The sequence below is a fragment of the Aquila chrysaetos genome, chromosome 16 (assembly GCF_900496995.4).
Source record: "Aquila chrysaetos chrysaetos chromosome 16, bAquChr1.4, whole genome shotgun sequence".
Taxonomy (NCBI): Eukaryota; Metazoa; Chordata; class Aves; order Accipitriformes; family Accipitridae; genus Aquila; species Aquila chrysaetos.
The window spans coordinates 4927102-4949134 of NC_044019.1; the positions used below are offsets into that span (position 1 = coordinate 4927102).

Here is a 22033-nt window from a genome sequence, read left to right on the forward strand (position 1 = left end):
TTGGCAGCACGCGGCCTCCCGGCACAGCGTCGGGCTGCAGGGGAGCTGTACCGGGAAGATGCTTCACCCCTCGCCCGGCTGCAAGACCTGCATCCTTGGGTGGCCAAAGGACCTCTAGGACAGGGGACAGCACGGTGGCAGCGCCAGGCCCCCACCTTGGCCAGTGCCACCCTCCCCAGGTGCCGGGAGGGCTCCCAACTGGTGACAGCGGGGACGGGCACAGCCTTGCCTGCCCTGGGGGGCACGGTGGGGTCTCAGGCAGCTCCGTGCCCGGCGAGCATACGAAGCCCCTGCGCCCGAGCGCGCGCACGCGGGTGTCTGGGTTTGTCACAGCCTGGTGAGCAAGTTAATCTCAGGCTCCCTGACACGTGGAATAAAATCGCGATCCCGTAATGGAATTCATTCGTCTTCCTGTCCAGGCGGAGAACAAGCCCCCCGCCGCCCGCTGGGGCCGGAGCCGGGCCAGGGCAAGGCAGCTGGTGGGCCAGCACCCAGCTGGGGGGCCCTGCCCGCGCCCACCCTTCTCCCCGCAACGGGACCTGACTGGCACGGGAGGGACATTCCCGCGAGCTTCTGCCCAGGGATGTGCAAAACACTGGGTGCTGCAACGTGTCCCCTTCCCAGGGGACATCAGCCACATCCACAGAGGCAGTCGGGGTCACCAATGCAGGTCGAACGCCCCCCCAGGGCGATCCGGCGTCCCACCGTGCCGGACGGCAGCCACGGTGCTCACAAGGAGGGGAAAGGGAAACTGAGGCAGACAGCGGCACTGGGGAAAGGGCAATCCTGGCGGCATGAAGAGGACAGGGGAAAATGTCCCTCTGTCCCCGTGATGTCCTTCTGTCCCCCCCGATTCCCTCCCCACTGCCGCAGCTTTGGCCAGCCCCAGCAGGGAGGACCCACCCCAGGGACCCAGCATCAGCTGGGGCACCCATGGGAGACCCCAGCACGTCCCCAGGGACCGGCTCACCCGCAGCGCGTGGGCCCTGCCGATGCCACGGGTGGAAGCGACGGAGAAAAGCCCTTGTGGGAGCCTGAGCGGGGCAGAAGACCATGGGGCTGCCGTGCTGCCCCGTGCCTCAGTTTCCCTCCGGCACCCACGGCGAGGCCACCCTCAGGCGGGAAAGCGGCCCCGCAGCCAGGGGAGGAGGAGGAGGAGGAGGAGAAGAAGGAGGAGGGCTGCTCCTTCCCGGGCACACAAAAGCCCCTTTCATAGGGGCCGAGTTTGGATTTCCTCCCGCCAGCCCAGCACCTCGCTGCCTCCTGCCCTGCCAGAAAAGCTGCGGTCGGAGCGGGGGGCTGGTGGGTCGGATGCCTGGGGGGGGCACGGGGACCTTCGGGTAGCTCCGTCCCTCGCCCCAGCCCTCGCCCTGACCATCCCCGTGATTTTCCCCTCCTGTCAGCTTTTAATTATACCCCTAATAAAAGTCGCTTTGCAGGGAAACGGGAGCTTTGTTGCTCAGGAGCTCATCTGCTCCCGCTGCTCCTTCCCCGCTTTAAACTGTAATCCTCAGCTGGGGACACTGCAATTAGCCACCGCGGAGCCGGGCACCGTGTCACGGAGGATTAGGGCTCCCTTTGGCAGGGAGCTGGGGGACCCGGCCCCGGAGCGGGTCGATGACTCTGTGCAGGATGGGCTGTCCCCTGCTGCAGCCCCCGAAGGAGGGGGACGAGCCTAAGGGCCCCCTCCAGCCAGGCAGCCCCCAGCCCACCTCCTCCGGGGTACCCACAGACCTGCACCCCTGCACCGCATCAGTGCCGCTAGGTTATTTTGGGAGTGCAGGGGAGCCACGGACCCTCGACCGACCCCCCCCCCCCAGAGCTCCCCTGCTCAAAGAGACCCAAGGAGGGCTTCCCAGCGGTTGGGTGGCTTTGTACGATGTGACTACGGGGACAAAAATGGGGCTGGGGGGACCAACACGAGCCTCAGCCCACATCTCTGCATGTCTGCCCAGCCCCAGCGCCTGCCCCTAGGGCCCTGTGTCCCCCCGGAGGGGAAACTGAGGCACGGGGCACCAGGTGCCCATGACGCACATCCCGCAGCCGCCCCTGCGCCGAGGAGAGACGCGGTGCTGCCACGTCCACGCACGCCTGGAAGGATGGTGACAGCCCTCAGCCCTCTCCCCAGGTACAGTGCTCTGCTGCAAAATCAGGCAGGCTGCAGGCAGGCTGCAGGCAGGGAGCTGCCGCGCTTTCAGCCCCCCCCCCCCCCCAGGCTGACAGACAACGGGACCACGAGGGCCGCAAGAGCCATCGGTGCTCCCCGCCACCGAGCTGGTGGACCATCCAGCCCCGGCACCGGCACGGTGACGGTGACACGGGACCCTCGTGAACGGTGCAAAGGCCACGTCCGCGGCACGGCAAAGGGGCAGCGGACGTGGGGTCACTCGACCCCTTAAAGCCCCCGAAAGGAGCCCGTGCATCGCTCCTGGGTGCCTGCTCGCCAATCAGCCTCTTCCCGGGGCTGGGGAGGCAAGCGGGGAGCGCAGGCGCTCGTTAGCAGCCGCTCATTAAGAGCCCTCCGGGAGGAGGAAGGTACCGGGGGCACCTGCACCTCCGTTTAATGAGCTGCAGCGCCATTAAATGCTGGAGGGGACCTCGAGCACGGTGGGGCTGCTGGTGCGGAGGGCTGACCCCCACCCTGACCCCCACCCAAACCACGGCGTGGGTCCCCGTGCCGGTGCGGCCGGGAGAAAGGGAGGGATGTGGGGAGTTGAGTCATGGTGACAACTGCAGGCAGCGGCGGTGGCAGGGCCGCGTGGCCGCTGCTGCTGCCAGGAGCGCCCCGAGCTCCCCGCCAGCCCCGGGGGGCACCCGACCGCAGCCGCATCCCCCCCCCCCCCACACACACCTGCACCCACGGGTGCTACACGGAGAGGGCGACGGTGGCCAGTGCTGGCTAGCGGTGCCGTGCACCGCACTGGTGCCCGTGCGGAGGCGGGACAGGACCCCTGGGTTCTCGGGGTCGGGACCTTCCCACCGTGGGTACCCCCCGAGCTGGGAAGGGGACCCAGACGTCCCGCCCCCACGGACCTTGCCCAGCACCCAGAGCTCCCAGTCTGGCCATTAAAGCGCAACCTCATGCAGCGTCTAGAGGGGACCCAGGCGTCCGGGGCGACGCTCCCGGGCGCACCCTAAGACACATGGACGATGCCATGACCGCCCCCCCCACCCCAGCACCCGGTCCCGCAGGACGCCTGGGTCCCCAGGCCCGAGCGCCGCGGCCCCCCCACCCTCCCACCCACCCACCCACCCACCCCGCGTGGGGCTCTCCCTCATTAATGTTTACTCGGGTTCGTTAGCGCCGGCACATCGCCATGGCAACCCTGCAAGCTGCGCGCCGCCATCGGCGCCACCGCCACGAGGCACGGGGACGTCCCCACGCGTGGGGTCACCGCGGGCACCCGCCGCCCACCCCGGCCGCGTGGGGCCTGGGCGACGGTGCGGGGAGACGAGGGGCCGCGGGGACATCGGGGTTCGCCTCCTTCCCATGGGGATGGCGTGGCTCGGTGTCACCCAGACGGGGTGACAGCGCCCACCGCTCGCCCCCGAAGCGCCCGCCGCCGCGCCGGGCCCGCAGGCGTGTGCGCGGCGCTGCCAACACGCCTCGGCGCCGCATTATTTATAAACCGGAGGAGCAGAGGGCTCGGCGGCAGCTGCAGAGCCCTCGCGGGCCACCCTGCCCGGCGTCACGCAGCCACCGAGCCCGTTGGCACGGTGGCACCGCGGCCCCGGTGGCCAGGAGGGACAACGGGGACGAGGCTACCCGTGGGGCCGGCAGAGCCACGGGGTGCCCAGATGCCACCCTCGCGTCCCCTTGGACGCGGCGCGCGGCTGCTGCGGCACGTGGGGATGTCCGGTGCGTCCCCGCGTCCCCCGCGCCGGCGCGGCACCGCGAACTACCTCCTGCCACCGCACGAGCCCATCGCGGATGGGTTTGGGTGACGGCAGCCAAGGGGTGCTCCCACCCGAGAGCCAGCCAGCCCCCTCCCCGTAGCAGAGGGCAGAGCCCTGGCTGTACCAAAGCACCGTTCACCAAGAGCAGGATGCGGCCCCGGTGTTTTCTCACACCACCGAGCTCCGTTTGCTACGGCAAACAGGTTTTCCTTAAGCTTTGCGGAATCCTCCCGCCTCCTCCCCCCTCTACGAGTCCCACCTCCGGGCTGGGGAGGGGGGGAGGCTGAATTGGGGCTTTTAATTTTTCATTATTAATTTCCCATCGACGCCGAGAGGCGCCGGGGCTCGCTCAGCCGCCCCCAGCATCGCCCCCCGCGCTCCCTCGCGCTCTCCTGGAGCTCTGCACCGGCTGAAGCCGAGCCAGGCTGCCGATAGGATTAATTCTGCATGACTGCCCATCTCCGCGGGGGGATCTAAGACCCTCAGGCCTGCAGCAATCTTTAAAATTCCTCCAGCCCAACTTAATTCCCTCTTCCTGCAGAGCTGGCGCATCTGCTGCAGTCAGGCACGGAGAGAGGGAGACGAAGGGAGAGGGGGGGATGCCGGCACCCAGGACTGCCGTCGGCTTCGGCGCCAGGCGGTGGTCCTGCTACGGTGGTCGTGGTCCTGCGTTGTCACCGTGGGGTCACCCAAAGCCACGCCGGTCGCCCACCCCGGCCCCACGGGTGGTGGCACAAGGAGAGGGTTTGCGCTGGGGATGGGGGAAACTGAGTCACGCTGGGGCAGCCCTGGTCGGTGGCCAGACGCAGTCCCCTGCACCGCAGCCCCGGCGTGTTGTCATCCCCCCCCGCCCCAAGCTGGGACTCCCCAAACCAGGAGGCTGACTTAAAAACGGGGTTTTTCAAACACCTACAGGCTCTGCCTCTCCGGGGGGGGGGGGGGGGCTTGTTCAGCACACAACCCCCCCCCACCCCGTTCTCACCCTCCACAGCCCCGAAGGAGAGACCCCCAGGGTCGAACATCATCCGGGGGCACTCAGGGTCCGGGATCGCTGGATTTTGGGACAGCTCATGGAAATGCAACTGCTGCTCGGGAAACAGCCTCGCACCCCTGAGCACAGCCCGGGGGCAGAGCCAACCGCCCCCCCAGCCCCTCTCCCAGGGGACAAGGACCCCAGCGTCACCCCGGGGGCTGCGCCCACGCAGAGCCGGCACCGTGGGACCCCCCCGCCCCAACGTGAACCGCCACCAAACGGCGGCAGGGCGAGGAGCCCGGCCAAGTCGGGGGTGCTCCCCCCCAAATCCCCGCCATGCACCGCGGCAGCCCGGGGACGGTGGCGTGTCCCCACGCTTTGAAGGCTCAGCCGCCGCCACGCCGAGGCTGGCAGCCGGCGGGCAGAGCTAACCTTCAGGGGGGTGGCGGGGAAAGGCAACGGGGAGGGAGGGGGCGAATGCAGCCACCAAACTCCAACCCCTGCCCGCACCCACCGTCCGGCAGCACGGCCACCGTCCCGAGGTGTCGGGCAGCTGCCGGACCCGGGAGATCCATCCCTCTGCCGCCTTTGCCTGCAACTTGCCCGGCTCGCCAGGCAGCCGGGAGGAAGGCGAGGAGCGCAGCCCAGCCCAGCTGCCGGCGGAGCTGCGGATACATGCATTTAAATCACTTATATCTTTACTTTCTCCTGCGCTGGCTGTGAGATGGGCTTTTTTTGCATGCGTAATTAGGGGGTGGAACAGATGGCGGAGGGTTCGTTTAAAGTAATGCATCCATTAAAATAACCTTCGCTGTCGGGGACTGCGCTCCGACAGGGGCCTGTTTCACCGGGGGCGGTGGGGAGCGGAGGGGGGGCTTTGTTCTGCAAGGAGGGGGGTGTCGGACTTTGGGAAGGCGGCCGGGGGCCGGAGCGCACGCTCCCTCCGGGATGCATCATCGCGGGACGAAGGGGCGAAGCTGGCCCGGATATGCCGACCTGTATCGCCACGGATGGATTGTGCGTGAGAGCTGGGACCAAACTGGGGCCAAACTGGGGTTGAACCGGTCCTCTCCAGGGCTCAGTTTCCATAGCAATACAATGGAAGCGAGATGGCGGGGACGCAAAGCCCAGGTTGGGGAGGATGCCACAGGGCGGGCACGGTCCCCGCGGTCCCCACGGGGGGCAACTCCGGCCGGGGTACCCCAGCCGGAGTTGCCCCCCGTGGGGACCGCGGGGACCGTGCCCGCCTCTGTCCCCCACCCACCCTAGAAACCCAAAATAGGCTGGAGGAGGACATTTCGCCTTGCCACGCAGCACCAGCCGCCTCTCCTGTTTCAAACCCCGGGTTCCCGGGAGAGGCAGGAGGGCTTTGTTCAGGCACCGGAGGAGCAGAGGCCAGAGAAAGCAGGAGTGCCCTGCCAGCTCTTGTGTTTCACTCCCGAGGAATGCCGGGGAGGGGAGGGGAACGCTGTTCCCCCCGCCCCGATGGGCGCCCGGCCCGGCTGCAGGGTGCTGAGGCTGGGAGGAAGAGGAGGGGAGGGCACGGGGATGAAGGATGGGGAGGCGGGTGTCGCGGGGATGCCGTGGTACCACCACGTGTGGTCAGGGCTGGCAGTGGGTGGGCTGGGAGGGGGGGGGGGGCACACACGATGACACGCACTCGGGGTGGCACGGCAATGCCGAGCACCGCGCTGGCTGGGTTGGAACGGCCGTAATAATTCAAAGAGAGAGCCGCCGAGCAAATATTACACCCCTATCCCAGAGCAGAGGAGAAGCTCCCCACGGGTACCCCCCAAATTTGGGGGCTCCAAAGAGGCAGACGCCGGGGAAGGGGCTGGGGAAGGGCGAGAGCAGCAGCAAACCCAAACCCACCCATGCGTGTTCAAATATTTAGTGTGCACTTGCTAAGGTGCTTCTGCTGCCTTTAGGGCATCGCTGTGTTTGAAGCATCAGAGAGGTGGGAACTGGGGTGGGGGGGGATGGGGAGCAAATGCCAGGGCTGCACTGGCGGGGGGGGGGGGTTCTCTCTTTTCCAGCTGGGCTGGAGGCGGCCAAGGCTGGCCCCCGGCCACAGCGCAGGGAGCCCAGGAGGGCTGGGACAAGCTCAGCTTCGCCCCGAGCCGTGCGAAGGCTGGCCCCTGCCTCGCCGCCCCCTCCCCGGCCACAGCCCCCAGACCCCGCAGGGCTACGCGTCTCTCCCTCCTCCTCCTCCTCCTCCTCCTTTTCCCCCAGCCCCTACACGCCTCACTGGTCCCCCGCATTCCCGCTCGCCGGCACCCTGGGGTGTCCCCAAGCACCGACGTGGCCTGGGGGACAGCCGGCAGCTGCGGCAACGTGGCGGTTGATGCCGGCAGCGGGACGGGGGCTGCTGCTCTTGCCAACGCCTCCGTGCCCGATGCCGGGGGCAGAAAGCGAGACGCCGACGGCAGCGGCAGTGTGCCGAGGGCGGCGACGGCAGGCGTCGGGGCGAGGGACCGAGGGGACACGCGGGATAGCAGCGACGGGCTGGGGGGCTGCCGGAGAGATGCCAAAAGCCAAGGGGGGGATCGCAGCAGGACCCAGATCGCGGGGTGACGGGGGTCCCCAGGCCACCAAGGGAAGAAGCCCCTCCGGTTCGCCCGCCCTAGCCCCACGCACGCGTCGAGGAGGAGCCGCCGCGCCTGCCAGCCGAGGGACACCGGGCTTTGCCCCGTCGCCGCTCGCGCAGCCCTGTCCCCACGCCGTCCCCCGGCCACCGAACCCCCGGCTCCGCCACCCCCACCCTCTCGCTTGCCGATCCGACCCCCCCTCAGCTCATCCCTGTCCTCTCCCCAGCTCACCTGCCATCACCCCCCCATCCGCCCGCCAGGCCCCGGCACGCCGCCCCTTCGCCTCCCCCGGCGTTTCGGCCGGTTCCTTTGGCGCACCCCAAACCCATGAGCATTTCCCATTCCCCGGCCGGCAATCCGCTGGGAAAACCGGTCCCAAAAAACCTTCCCCGCATCCGCACCAGCTCTGCGGGTCTGGGGGGGCCGCGGGCTGGCCCCCCGCTCGCCAAGAACAATAGCGCCTTGTTCCAGCCCGACTCCGTCCTCTCCTGCCGGGCTGCAAACACCTCCCTGGGCAATGCGCTGGCCACTCTCACCTCTACGTCTCTCTCGCTGTTTCCCAGCTCCCTCCTGACAAATCCCCGTTCCCGATCGCTTCTCCTCCCCGCGGGTCCATATTAAGCTACATTCTCCTTTCAGCTGGGTGGAAAACAGCAGTAATAACCATGTGGAGAGAGCCGTGCCCCCCACCTCCACTTCCCTCCCACTTTGGGGTTCAAATTTCATTTCAGCAAAAAAGCTTCCCCCGCCTCCAATTTCTTCCCCCAAACCGAGTCGCTGTCGTCTCGTCTGATCTCGGCAGGGGCCGTATGGATGCTCAGCTCCTCCTGGTTCAGGATCTGCTGCCAATCTGGACCTCGCAAACTGGTTCTCACACAGCTCCCGCCTAGCACCTCCCTCTCAGCATTTATTGTCCCTCCTCAGCCACCCAGCCCCAGCTTGCTCCCTGCCACCCTGCTCCCATGTCACCCGCTCCCTGCCACCCTGCTCCCATGTCACCCCGTTCCCCCTGCCACCCTGCTCCCATGCCACTCGGCTGGCGATGCACGGGGTGCCACGCTCCCCTCCTACCCCTGCTTCTGCTCGGGTGCATCCATCCCAAACCGAGCTACCGAGTTCGCCGGGTGAGATTTATTCCCGGCGAATTCCCGGGGGGCCAGCGGGGCCGGCAGCTGGCAGGGAGCGGAGCAGCCCCGTTGCCTCCAGCGGAGCAGCCTCCTTCTTTCCCGCAGCTGAAGAGCTCATCTCCCTCGCCCAAGGCGCTCCGTCCTCCTCCAGATATTTTAGGCCCAGGTTTTGCGAGGAATGTACAGGCGCCGAGCCCAAGCCGATGCGCTGAAGTCAGCAGGAGGCGAAAAGCGTGCGTGGGGCTCGGGGCCCCGGGGGTGGCGGCACGGGGATGGGATGGGATGGGATGGGATGGGATGGGATGCTGCTCCCTCCGCCTGGAGCTCGTTTAGTGGCGGGAAGGGCAGAGGTTGGAGCTGGCAGATGCCAGAACTGCTTTGCTCTCCCTCCGAGAGGATCAATAACACATTTCGCCGCTCCCCCGTCTCCCCGCATCGCACCAGGCCAGGCTGCATCGGCACTCGCCCGCGTGCACGCCTGCGCGGGGTGGGCTTCGACGCGGGGCGGGGGGGGTCCCCGCCGCCGTCCGTCCCCGTCCCCTTCACCGAGGAGGAGCAGGAGGCGTTTTCGCCGCGGTGACGTGTCCCCTGCCAGCACCTGCCCAGCCCCACCTTCACCCCCCCAGCTCCGCACGCCGACCCCGGCCCTGGCACGCCAAACCCTGCCCGCGCGCGTGCCGACGCCTCCCGCTAACACCCCCGAACGCCCGCACCCCACTGACCCCCCGCACCCCCAGCCCAGCACCCCCTCCGCGGCCCCCCCCCCCCCCCCCCCCGCCCCAGCCCCTCGGCAGCTCATCGCACCTCCCAGCCCAGCTCGGCGTCCCTGGGGGGGGGCTTCGCCCCGCCGCAAAGAGAGTCCCCGACGTGGCGGCGAGCAACCGCCCTTGTCACGGCCCCGCTGGCACGCAGGCGTCCTGCGTGCTCCAACAGGTGAGCCCCCGGGGCAGCGTTCCTGCCTGGGCCAGGAACTGTCCCCACCGGGCAGCCGGTTTGCAGGCATGTTCCTTCCCAGCACGTCCCTCCCTCCTTCTCCTTCGTATCCAGCCTCCCTCGGCCGGCAAAAAGGGGGAGCCGACGGATTTTAATGAGCTCCCCGGAGGCATCGCTCTGCACCCCCCCCCACCCCTCCCTCCCCGCCTCTTCCCGCGCCCGGGAACCGATGCTCTGAAACACAACCCTCGGTGGCAAGCCTGGAAAAAAACCACAGGGCACATTTCCCCCCCCCTCTTTCCCTCCTCGCCTCCCCCAGCTTTTTGCTCTCCTGCCGATGCCAAAGACCCAGCCGGGCTCTTGTGCTTTCACTCGCAGCTGCAGCTGCCGATTTTCGCTGTAAGCCCTTGTGCCTAGAAGGCCCAGAGCGAGGGATTCTGGGACGCGGTGATTGAAGACAGCACCAGCGCGGAGACCATTGCTCAGACTTTCCCTGTCTGTCGCCCCAACGTTCAACCCACAGAGAGGGAGGGAAAAAAAAAAAAAAAAAAAGGGAAAGAAAGGGAAAAAAAAAAAAAAAAAAAAAAAAGATGGAGAGAAAAAAAAAAAAAAAACCCAACCGAAAAAAAAACTGGACTGGCGCTCGCCCCTTCCCACCCACGCAGAGCGGCACGCTCCGCTGCGCCGGCACCGAGAGCCCCAGCCTTCGCCCGGGTCAGCCAGCCCACAGGGCCAGGGCGAGCTCCCCAGGCCCACGACACCCCGGTGAACTCCTGGCTGCTTCACTTTGCAACGCCAAATCCCACCGCGAGCGCGCCGGATCCCTCTCACCAACGCAGCCCGCTGTACATCGCCTTAAAAACTCACAGCGGGCACCTTAGCGGCACCCCGTTTGTTTCCCCTCTGTGTTATTTTGAAAGAAAAACAATAACAACGCAGCTTTCGAGCCACCGTTTGCAGCACAGGGTAAATATCGGGGCGCGGGTGCGAGGGGAGGCGACGCCGCGCGCGATGCCGGGTCCTCATGCGAAGCCGAAACGCTCACCCGCGGCGGTGGGACCGTCGGGATGCACCCCGGAGCCAAGCAAACACCCTGGGCACATGTCACCACGTCCCCTCCACATGCAAAAGCCCCTGGGGGGGGGGGTCCCAGCACCCTGGGCATCCAGACGTGCCTAGGGAAAGTCCCACGGGACCAAATACCTGCCCTCCAGCACACGCACCGGGCCAAGGCATCGCTCAGCATGTGCCCCCGAGGCAGAGCAGGAACAACTCCAGCCCGGACGGACGGACGGATGAGCGGCGGGGAGCAGGGGAACCAGGCTGCGATGCCGCGGACCCCCCATGCCGGCGAGAGGAGGGGGCCTGCCGAGCATCTCCCGGCCAGCTGAGCCCTCGCGCCCCCAGAACCGCCGCCGGCATCGCCGGCTCCCCGAGGACCGCGGCCGGACCGCGCCGCACATCCCAGCCCTGAAGTTTGGCGGGCGGCGAGGCCGGGGAGGGGACGGCGGGGGACGGCGGGGGGGGGGACGGGACATCTGCGACGCATTCAGGGGCCATCCCGCATCCGGGCAGCCCGGCCACAGCCCAGCATCCAGCTGGCTGGCCCTGGGGGGGGGAGCCCTGCCTTATCACCAGGCAAAAATCCCCCCCCCTCCAGCCCGTCCCTCCCGCTCCCCCCTCACCACGCTCCCGTTAACGAGCCCGGAAGAAGGAAACAGCCCTCCCCACCGCTGCCCTGTTTACCAAGAGCTGGTTCCAAGCACTCGGGAGAATAGCAGGAGCATTTCAAGGCCCTGTTTCCACTCGGCTGACACACACTATTTATAGAAGCCCACAATTCTCCCAGAGCTTTCCTCGGGATCTCAGCAGAAATAGCCTGCCCCGGGTCTCTGCTGCCTCCTCTAAGGAGGCCAGGGCAGCGCCGGCCCCCCCCCCAGGCTTCCCGTAACCTTCCACGGGCTTCCATCGCTTCTCCTCCGCTGGCCGCCCTGCTCCCGGCATGTCCTTGGCTACTCCGTCCCCGTCACGGTGCCAACCCTTCGCCTCTCCCCCACTAATTCCCCCCCCCCCCCCCCCCCAAAACCCCAGCCATCACCACCTCCTGACGGATCGGTTCCCGGCGGGCGCGCGGTGGCTCCGGCGGGTACGCGGTGGCTCCGACCGGCGTCCGCTCGCCGGACGGCGCAGGGAGGGAACCGGACTGTGGTTGACGGAGGGGGGGGGTGTAGTTGGGGGGGGGGGGGGTGGGGGGAGGCCAGCAGCCGGGTGAAAGCCACCTCCCGCCTGACTGCATCGGAGCGCGGCGGAGCCCCGGGGGACTCGCACCGGGGATGGAGTTGGCCTATTCAGGTTACAGAGACATGGCAGAGCGGAATTTGGCGCCGCGCCATCCCTTCTCCAGCCCCCCCCCCCCCCCGCCCTCCTCTTCCCCCCCTCCCCACCACCACCACCACCCTCCCCTGCAAATTCCTCAGCCCAGCAGGAGAAGCCAGTGTAAGGGGACACCTGGGGGGGGCGAGGAAGGCGGAGAGGATGGGGGAGGGCCTTGAGGAGGGGGGGGGGGGGGGCACAGATTCGGACCCCACGCCCCCAGCGCCCGCCGTCTCCTGGGTAGAAAGCGAGCGGGCAGGATTCGTGCCCGTCGCCCCGGGGGTTCGCTTCTGCTCTCTGTCACGCCAGGATAAATCTGGAGCGACTCCACCGAGCGCCGGGGCTCGCGGCGGCACACAATGAGCTCAGCCCGTGGCTTTTGGTGGCTGTTCTGGCAGCCACGGGGCCGAGGGGCTGGATGCGCGAGGCCACCTGGTCACAGCTGGGGCCACGTCCTTCCCCGGGCACGTCAGCGAGCGGGGACCCAGGTGTCTCCACCTGCCCCTGGGCTTGGGGACACCAAACACGTCCCCGGGGTTGGCAGAGGGTCCGGCATTAGCGTGACCCCGGTGAGGGGGGGGGGGGGGTGACTCCAGCTCCCACCAAAACCACCGGTCCCCCGTAGTCCCCAATCGCCGTGCAAACACCGAGGGGGCCGTGCCGGCGGGGGGGGGGGGGGGGGGGAGAGAGGGAGGGAGGGAGGGAGGGAGGGGGGGAATTTAAATCAGCTGATCGATAAAAACAAATCAGAGGGGGGATGACAGGCACCGAAGTGACAACCGCTCGCCGAGACCCGCGCCACGGACCACGCAACTTCGCCGGCGGGGCTGGGGTGAGACCCCCCCCAAACACTCCCCACACCTACACACACACCACCACCCCCCCCCCCAGCCCCGGGGCTGCTCCCCGCGGGTCAGCCCGCCGTTCCCCGGGGCCAGGCTGCCAGGGGAAGGGGGGGGGGTAAGATGCTCTATCCCCCGGGGGGGCCCCCCCAAAGTCCCCCGGGAAGCCCGGCTAACCCCAAACGTTGTTGACACGCTCCGCTCCGGCGGCGGCCTGCCTTCTAGCGGACGGAGCCGGCTCTGACAGCTGTCACTCAGCGCTCGCAGCCGGAGGGGGGGGGGGGAGGCGACGGAGTAAGGAGGGGGGGGGGGGGCCGGCCAGGGGGAGGCGGCCGAACTCGTGGAGATCGCAGCCCCCCCCCGTCCGCCCTCGCCCTCCCCGTCGGGGGCTCGCCTCGGCCCCCCCCCCCCCGCACGCCCCTCCCCGCCCCAAGTGCCATTAAACTCCTGCAATTTGGCACCAACTCGCCGCGCAACTTCAGCGAAGGGGACGGCGGGGGGGGGGGGGACACGACGACGACGACACGACGGGGGACACGCCGCCTCCTTCCCCCCCCCCATCCCCTCCTCCGCCCCGCTCTCCCCGAAGGGGGTGTCCCGTGTGTCCTCCCCCCTCCTCCTCCCTCCCTCCCACCCCCCCCTTCCCCGTTTCCCACCCCCCCTCCCAGTCTCCCCAGCCCCACACAAAGGCGGGGGGTCCCCGGTACTCACCCACCGGCTGCTGCGCTCCGAGCCCCTCGGAGCCCGCCCGCTTGGGGAGGCTCCTGCCGTCCGGGGGGGCTGCCTCCTGACCGGCCGCGGGAGTCCCGGAGCCCTCGGCACCGCTCGCCACCTTCAACGAGAGCATTTCCAGCGCCTCCTGCTCACATTCTCCCCAGGCAACTCCGCTCCTGCCAGCCCGCCCCCTCCTCCGTCCCCTGCCTGCTCTTTCCTCTCCGCTTTCCTCCTTCCCTCTCCCCCCCCTCCCCCCCTCTATTTTTTTTTTTTCCGGGCTTTTCTCTCCCCTCTACCTCTTAGCTTTTTTTTTTTTTTTTTCTCCCTCTCTTTTTTTCCTCCTCTTTTTTTTTTTTTTTTCCTCTCTCCCCCCCCCCTTCGCCTCTCACACACACAAAAGGCAGCGGAGCGGGAGGCGGAGGGGAACCGACCTCCCCTCTGCGCCTCCGCCGCTCGCCGCCTGCGGAAAGCAAAGAAAGACACAGCGCAGCAGAGCCCTGGCTTGCCGCTGCCTCCCCCCTTCCTCCACCTCCTCCTCCTCCTCCTCCCCTCCTCCTCCTCCTCCTCCTCCTCCTCCTACCACCTCCTCCTCCTCCCTCGCTCTTGCCTTCTGCCGCTCCCGGCTTTGTGGGGGCTGGGATAAAAAAAAAAAGGGGGGGAGCGGAGCCGGCGGCGAGGCGCGCCCTGCCCCTCTCTCCTCTCCCCGGGGCTCGGCGGGGACCGCGGCTTCGCTTCGCTCCGCTGTCAGCGGCACGGCCAGCATCCGGCACCCCGGGGAGCCGTGCAGCACCACCGGGGCATGCCGGGCCTTGTAGTCCTTCCTTTCCCCCCCCCCCCCTTTTTTTTTTTTTTCCCCTCCTTCTTTCCTTTTCCCCCCCCCCCCCCCGCCCCTCTTTCTCCTCCCCGCTGCTGCGAAGCGCGCAGGGAGGGGCGCAAACGGGCGCGTCTCTGTTGCGCGCTTCTTGGGGAGGGGGATACTTAGGGGAGCGGGGGGGGGCATCCCCGGGGGGGGGGGGCAAAACCACTTCGGTGGTTTGCCCCCCCCCCCCCCGGGGTTGCCCCCCCCCCCCCGAGGGTCCCAGTGGGATGCGTGGGACATTGCTGCCCTCTCCCGGGTTGCACCCGCACTGCGCACCCCCCCCCCCCCACTAAGGATGCAGGGTTGGAGGGGAGGGACACCCACACACACACGACGGGACAGCCCCTGCAGCCCCTCTCCATCTCAGCACCCCTGCGCCCTCACGCACCCCCACGGAGCCACCCAAGTACCCCCCCCCTTTTTTTTTCCTTCACTTTTAATTGATTTTTTTTGAAGCAAAAGCTGTGTCTGGGGCCTGGAAACTTCCTTGCTGTTTGGTAACACCCTGCTCCTCCACGTTCTTTGGGGTACGGCACTGTGTCCCCTCTCGGCCAGGTCCCAGAAGGGATGGCTGGAGGGCGGGTGGTGACCAAGGCCCCTTGGGACAGCGGTGGCAGAGCAGGGAGATGCCCCCCAGCTCCCTGAGCACCCCATGACCTCCCTCCTCCCCATGGCTCCGTCGAGCATCTCCCCAGCACCTTCCCTCCAAGTCTCCGCCAATGTTAATGTTCCCGGAGCCGGGTAGATACAATATAATTAAAGTAGATAATACCACTGATGTTTGTTATGACATTGTGTTTTTGTGAGTGACGAGTGAAGGGTTAACTCCAGGGAATTGGGAATATTGCTTGGCTGCTAATAACACGTGAGTCATCGATGAAATAACACATGGGTGCAGGGAGAGACACAGCACCTGGCTTTACAGCAGCCCTCCGCCTCGCCTGCGTGGTGCAGGTTGGGGTTTGCGGCATGTTTCTGGATCAACAGGCAGCGAGGAGCCAATCTGCGCTCAGGATATGCGCTGGGCACCCCAGCTTTGCCACCGGACTGGGATGAACTGGTGAGCTGGGGTCAAGCTGAGAGTTGTCTTCCAGCGGGGAACTATTGCACCCGAAATGCTGGCAGCTCCGTCGCTGGGGCTCCGTGCACCCCAGCGGGATCAGCAGGGATGGATCGGGGACCAGCTGGAGTCTGGAGACCCTGGATAAGGATGGGGACAGGTCTGCATCGCTCCTGGAAGCGGTGCAGAGAGGAGGCCTGGGCTCCAGCCCGGTCAGCAGAGGAATCTGCACACGCAGACAGGATCGCTGCAATTGCTGGTGGCTGAGTGAGCAACTTTGCAGGCTTCCTCGTCCCCTCACCCTGAATGTCAGCTTTGAATTTTCTTGCTATTTTTAGGGACGGTTCAAAAAACGGGGAGGATCCCTCCCTTCTCGCCTTGCAGGGCTTTGCACCCTATGAATATTGCAAGGCTGTGTAGTGCTGTACCTGCGTGTGCACTGGGGGAGCGGGACGGAGGGACGGGTCAGCTGTCTTGCATGGGCAGGGAGAGAAGGAGGTCGTGCAAAAAACATTACATTGCAAGCAGAATGGGTTAGAATGTAAAAGATTTATTAATTTAATCCGAAGCATTAAAAGGTCATGTATTAATCAAAGAGATGCTTAAAACTGTCAAAGTCCTTTGTCAGGTTTGAAGTGCATCTCTATAGTTATCATAAAATATATATATCAGTCTGGCATGGAGCCCTCGGCAGGGCTGGGAGCGGGGTTGAGGAGCAAAGCAAGGCACTTTGCAGCGGGGTCCCTGAGGAGGGGCACCCACTTTCTGGCCCCACCAGGCTCCCATGGGTGCCCAGCACCCCCACGCTGATCTGGGTGCCTTGTGGGTTACCCCGTTTGTCCCCAGGCCTGCGTTTGTCCCCCCTCAAGTCAGGCTTGTGCCCCGCGGTTGTCCCCAGCTCTGCTGCGCGGGGTGGTTTGGGTTTGGGGCAGAGCTGGGGAGATGGATGTGATGGGTTTGGGAGCGGGGTCCTCCCCTTGCTGCCTGTTCAGAGACCCACCGGCGGGCACGGGTGGCAAGGGGGCATTGGGGCGGGGGAGCCGTGCCCACGCCACCCGTGTCACAACTCGGCGGGTGCTCAGCCCTGCCGGTATCTCTTTTTACCTGGGGAGGTGGGTGGCGGGGGCGGGTCCCCAGGGCCACCCGGGTCACCCGGGCACCCTGTCCCCCTCTCCCAGCCAAGTGCTGTGTCAGCAGCGTTGGCGTGGACTTACGCTACCATCTAGTGGCTGCTTTGCCGAGCCGGGGCCACCGCTGTCCCCGGCTCTCAGCCCGTGTCCCTGCACCCTGCGGGCGGCTGGCCCGGGACTCCAACTCCCCCCGCTCCCCAAACCCCGGGGGCCATGGTCCCGCTCACCATCACCCTTGCCAGGATCAGGCCGCCTGGGTTTTGTCCCCCAAAACTTTGCTTTGGCTTAGCTGGGGGGTGGTGGCAGTCAGCACCCCAAAAGCCACCAGCTCCCCGAGGTGGGAGCAGGGGGTTTGGAGGCAGTGGGGTGCTGTGGGGGAGAACTGGGGTGCATGGGCACAGGGAGGCGAGGGGGACAGCAAAAGGTGTTTGATGCATGGCTGGGGTACGGGAGCTGCCTTTGTTGAGAGCGCGGTCCAGAGACCCCGATTTTGTTTGGAGGGATCCTGCCCCTCCGGCGTCTGCGGAGAATTGGGGCCAGCTAGATTTCACCTTGATAAATGTAACTGCAGCAGAAGATACCCATCCATCCCTGAATTCCAGCCCCGTGCTGCCCTGGAGCAGCAGCAAAAACTATCCCAGATTTCTCCCCAGTGCAACCATTGCTCAGCAGCTCCAAGCAGCACCGTGCCCCCGGGCACAGCAAGGCTCCCGCTGCACCTCCTCCCCATCCACGTGTGTCTGTGTTGTGACCCGACCATCCCCATGCCTCGCTTCGCCCAAGAAACCTCCGTCCCCAAATCCTGCTGCTCCCCGGTTGCTGTCATGGATGCCGCTGTGGCCGGTGCATGGCTCTTCCCAAACCTCTCTTGTTTTTTTCGTGGAAAAAGGCGTCCCCTCCCAGCGACTGGTGCTGAGCTGCTGGGTGACTGCCGATAAGTCCCTACGTGCCTCAGTTTCCCCTGTGGGGACACAGTCCCTGCGGGCCTCGCCCAGCAGTCCCATGCCTGGTCGAGCCTAAAACTGCATTTTTGGCCATCTTCCACTGTTGTCTGGTCATCGCTGCCTCGAGGACGCTGCTCCAATCCATGACCCAGGAGCTCTGCGGGCTCTGCCAGTCCCTGGGGAGCTTGGGCTGAAGGGGACAGGAACAGACCCGGTCCCCAGGCCTGTTTTGGGTGGGGATGGCACCTTCCCAACCACGAGGGAGACACAGCTCCCGGCGGTAGCTCTGGGCAAGGGGACCCCCCCCCCCGGGGGAGGGTGGCAGTGCCACGGCTCCCTCGTGCCAGGGTCTGCAGCGCCGGCCATCTGCAGCGGTCTCACACCTGCGCCCACCGCGCGCTTGGCACCGGGTGGGCATGCTCGCTCCAGAACCCCCCCCCCCGCGAGCTCCCGCCGCGCTCGTGCGGACCGAGGCTGGCACGGCGCAGGCAGAGCAGCCAGCCGGAGCGGGACCGCGTGGGCCGGGCAGGCACGGGCAGGGTTTGCAGGCAGGAGAAGGGAAGGCGGGTCTGAGCACGATGGGGCTGGGGGGTCCTGGGGAACGTCGTGGGGACCTGACACTGCAGCTTCATGCTGGATTCGGCCTTCGGCTGCAGGCAGGGTGAGGGCAGGGGAGGTGATGCTGAGCTGCTTTTGCCTCCTCTCCAGAAGATGCTGCAGCCAAGGCTCGGCTCTGCGGCACTGCCTGCGATGCTGCAGGGACCGGTCAGCCGGGAGGGGAATGGGCCAGAACCCCCAGGTCTGGATGCTGAGCTTTGCCATCCCCAGCACCCGCAGCCGTGTTCCCTTTGAGCACCCAACCCAAGCTCTGCAGCAAAAATGAGCCCTGCAGCACCTTTGGGGGGGTCCCAGCTTCCTTCCCTGCCTTCCCATCACTCCTGGCTGGAGGCACCCCAGGGTTGACCCTGCCCTGGGCTGCCGGGAGCTGCCGTGGATCTGCGGAGGGTGACCCCGGGAGCGGGCGGATGGCCGTGCCCCCCCCAGCAACTGTCCCTTCATCCCCGGTCGATGCAGCCCAGCATTAACATAAAATCGATGCCCCCTCCCCTGCCCAGCCTGCGGTCACCCCGGGGCGATACCCTTTAACCCCTTCGCCCCTGCCTCGGGGCACCCACGGGGGGAGAGGGGGGAAGGACAGAAGGACGGAGGCCAGGACGGGGGTCCCTCCCTTCAGCCCCTTCACGCAGGTCCCTGCAATCTTTGGCCCCACTCTCTGTCCCCAAGAGCTTTCACGCTCATGACACCAAAGGGGAAAATTGGGGACAGACTACGGTGACATGACCACGGTCCTGCAGAGATTACTGCGGCACAACTGCATTTAAAAGCACGTGGCCAAATCCACGCGGGTCCCTGGGGCACGGCACGGCACAGCCAGCACAAACCCTCTGGATCGGTCTTGACCCACCCCTGCCACCGGCACTGCCAGGGACAGGGGTCCTTTGCTGGGGACGTGTGGGGGTGGCATCACTTCCAGTTGGGAGGGCAGGATCTGTCCCAGGCTGCGGGGAGGTGAAAGCGGAGCATTAGGAGGGCGGCAGCGGAGACAGCGCATCACCAGCCTTCTCCTCCACACCAAGCCAGGCCCCGGATTTACATTTTTATTCCTTTTAAAGTGAATTTTGGGCTGGAGGGTATTGCCAGGTTGGCAGAGCGAGGGGCTGATCCTGCTCGCTGCTGCCCCGGTGTAACCCTGCCGGGCAGCCGGAGCGCGGTGGGATCAGCCCCCCCCCGAACACCCAAGCAGGCAGGAATGGGCAGGAACCAGGCAGGAACAGGGATTGAGTCAGGACTGGCATAGCCAGGGCCCAGCACACCGGGATCCATCCGGCAGCGCCTGTCAGTTGTCCATCCCACCCTGGATGGAGGGGCTGCCTGTGGGCGCAGCGAAGGCGATGGTGAGCCTTCCTCCCTGCTGGTTGCCCAGCTGCTCCCCCCTCCCACCCACCACCGCCTTCCAGCCCTCTTCTCTCCACAGGTGCCCACCATGGCCACGGAGCCACATCCAGCTCCTCCCTAATCCAGCACCGAGCAGCTGCAGGCAGAGGCTGCTGCCCCCCCCCCCCCAGCCACAGCTGGGGTGCACAAATTTGGGGTCCCCTTGCCCCCCCCCCCCCGAGCCAGCCCTGCTCTATGAAAGCTCCAGTTGCAATTAAGTGGGAGACTTTAATTACCAGGGCTGAGCTGCAGAAGGACCCTGCCCAGTGCCGGTGCCAGGGGGCACAGAGGGAATGGGGGGGGGGGGACACCCCAACCCTGCTTTGTTTCACCGAGCAGTGCTGTGCCCAACTCAGAGAGCTGGGGTTGAACTGGGATGCTCCCCCAGGCTGGAGGGCTCTGCCCCCAACGTGGGGCTGGAGAGGGACGGCACACGTGTCCCCGTGGGCCTGGGGACAAGGGACACGTGGCGCGGGTGAGACGTGTGCACCCCACACGAAGGGAGAGAGGTTTTGGGGTGCTGGGTGTGTGTCAGAGCCTGCGGGCGCCGAATATTAGGGGGTGCGTGTGTGTGCGCACGGAGCTGCGGGCAGGGTCGCCCGGCGCGCACGCGTGTGCACACCCAGGACAGGCAGCGTGCGTGTGTACACGCGTGCACTGACCACACGTGGGTGTGCACGCGTACGCACGCCAAGCGCGGGGGGCGATACGAGGTGGGGGGGCAAGCCGGGTGGGCAGAGCGGGCAGCCCTCGGGGTGGGGGGGGGGGGGGGGGTGGCACAGCCCCAAGCCCCGGTGCTACCGGGGGGGGGGGGGTGACGGAGACAGTGCCGTGGCCGTGGGGTGCCCCGTGTCCCCCTGACCCCCCACACGCTTACGTGTCCCTGGATGCCCAGCCCCAGGCGTGGGGTGGCCGGAGCCGGTGGCTGCAATCTGGCACCGGGGCTCTGCCCGCTGCGGTCCGGTGCCAACCGCCTCCTCGCCTCGGCTGGCGGTGCCACGCAATCTGCTCTCCTCGCTTGGCCCCCCCCCCCGCCCCGGCACTGGGCATCGTGCCATACTGCCCAGCCAAGCCTGGCCGGGGGCCTGGCCCTTCCCAGAGGGATTTTTCTCTGGGATGGGGAAGAGGGGGGGGGGGGGGGGGGCCGCATCCAGCCCTGCTGTGCTGCATGCCCCTATTCCCCGGGGGGATTTGCAGCCCTTGTAGGAACTGGGGTGAAGCAGGAGCCGGGGAGGTGCCCGGGAAGGTGGCATGTCCCCTAACCCCCGGTATGTCCCCAAATCCGCTGGCATTGGCCCCGTGCCCCCCTCCCCACCTGCCTGGGGCCTCCCCCCCCCCCCAGCCTGAGCCCCCCCCCCTGGATGGGGCCGGGGCCAGTCCCCCCTTCCCACCAGTGCTGGGGAATTCATTAGCCGGCCACAGCTGGGCCCTGCTGGGGAGGCCAAGCTGCAAGGAAAATTAACCTCTTCCTCCCCAGCCTCCAAGCACAGGACCCCCCCACCAGCACGTCTGAGCTCACGCAGAGGAGGGGGGCACCAGCTCCCCCCAGCCAGACACTGCCCAGGGACCCCCCCCCTGCTAATTAAACCCAGGCTGCTGCCTCGTTAACGCACATGCCTGGGAGCTAGCAGGAGGGGACGTTGCCCGCCGTGGGGATGCTCAGTGCAGGGGGGGGGGGCTGCCCTGCGTGGGGGCAGCTTTGCAAACCCAAATGCTTCCCAAACCCTGTTTTTCCAGGCTTTTATTTGCAAGAGGAGCCCGTGCTGCAGCCCCAAATGGCCTGGGGGAGCCGGGGGGGGCCTTTCTCTGCTCTCCCCAGTGGAGGTGGCCCCCCCCAGGCCGAGGTACGTCTGCGCCCTGGGGCTGGAGGGGGTGAGGATACGGCCCTCAGTCCTGGCTTGGCTCAACCTGGGAGCCCCCCTGCATGGGGATGGGTCCCCCCACCCCAACTCTTGCAATCCAGGGTTGTCCCCCCAGCTCTAGCCCCCCCCCCCAACCCACCCTGCCTGCTGTCTATCCCCCCACCGGGGCAGCCCCTCTCCCTGAGGGGGGGGGGAGAAGGACCCAGGCTCCCCCCGCTTGTTAGAAAGGTTTTATTTCTCTCTATTTACAGATTGGATTTAAAAAAAAAATAAACAACAAATCCCTCCCCTCCCCTTCCCTCCCCCCCACCTTTGGATGGCACTGCCCCCCCCCCACCCCAGCCCTGCCCCATGGGTGCAGGGGGGCTCCTGGCCATGGGGAGCCCGGCTGGGGCCAAGCCTGGGACTACAGGCACCCCCCCACCCAGGAAATGGGGTGCCCAGGGGGGCAGCCGCCCCCCAGGAGCCAGCCGGCAGGGTGGCATCCCCCCCCTGCCTCCAGTGCCATCACATTCACATTGCGCCCCGACTCCCCCCACCAGCCCCAGTTAATGCTTGCCGCAGGGTTTTGAGCCAAGCTGCAGCCGGGACCCCCCCCCCGAGCGCTGCGGGGGTGACCCCATCCCGTACCCCCCTTCTCGCCCCTCACGGGGCGGTAGGAAACAGCCCCCAGGGCAGAGCTGCCCCCCCCCCAGACTGCGCCCCTGGCCTCCCCCAGGACCGCTCATCGCCCCCC

The 22033-nt window shown here is 66.9% G+C and overlaps 1 protein-coding gene across 1 annotated transcript in view; it reads right to left on the reverse strand.

Moving 5' to 3' along the window:
• Positions 1 to 14255, reverse strand: part of AHDC1 (AT-hook DNA binding motif containing 1) — a 51578-nt gene extending 37323 nt beyond the window's left edge. Inside the window, 2 exon segments of the mRNA XM_030038583.2 lie at positions 13445 to 13565; positions 14028 to 14255. Coding sequence (XP_029894443.2) covers positions 13445 to 13565; positions 14028 to 14210 — 304 coding nt within the window. The 5' untranslated portion in view covers positions 14211 to 14255.
• Between the last annotated feature and the right edge of the window lie 7778 nt (positions 14256 to 22033).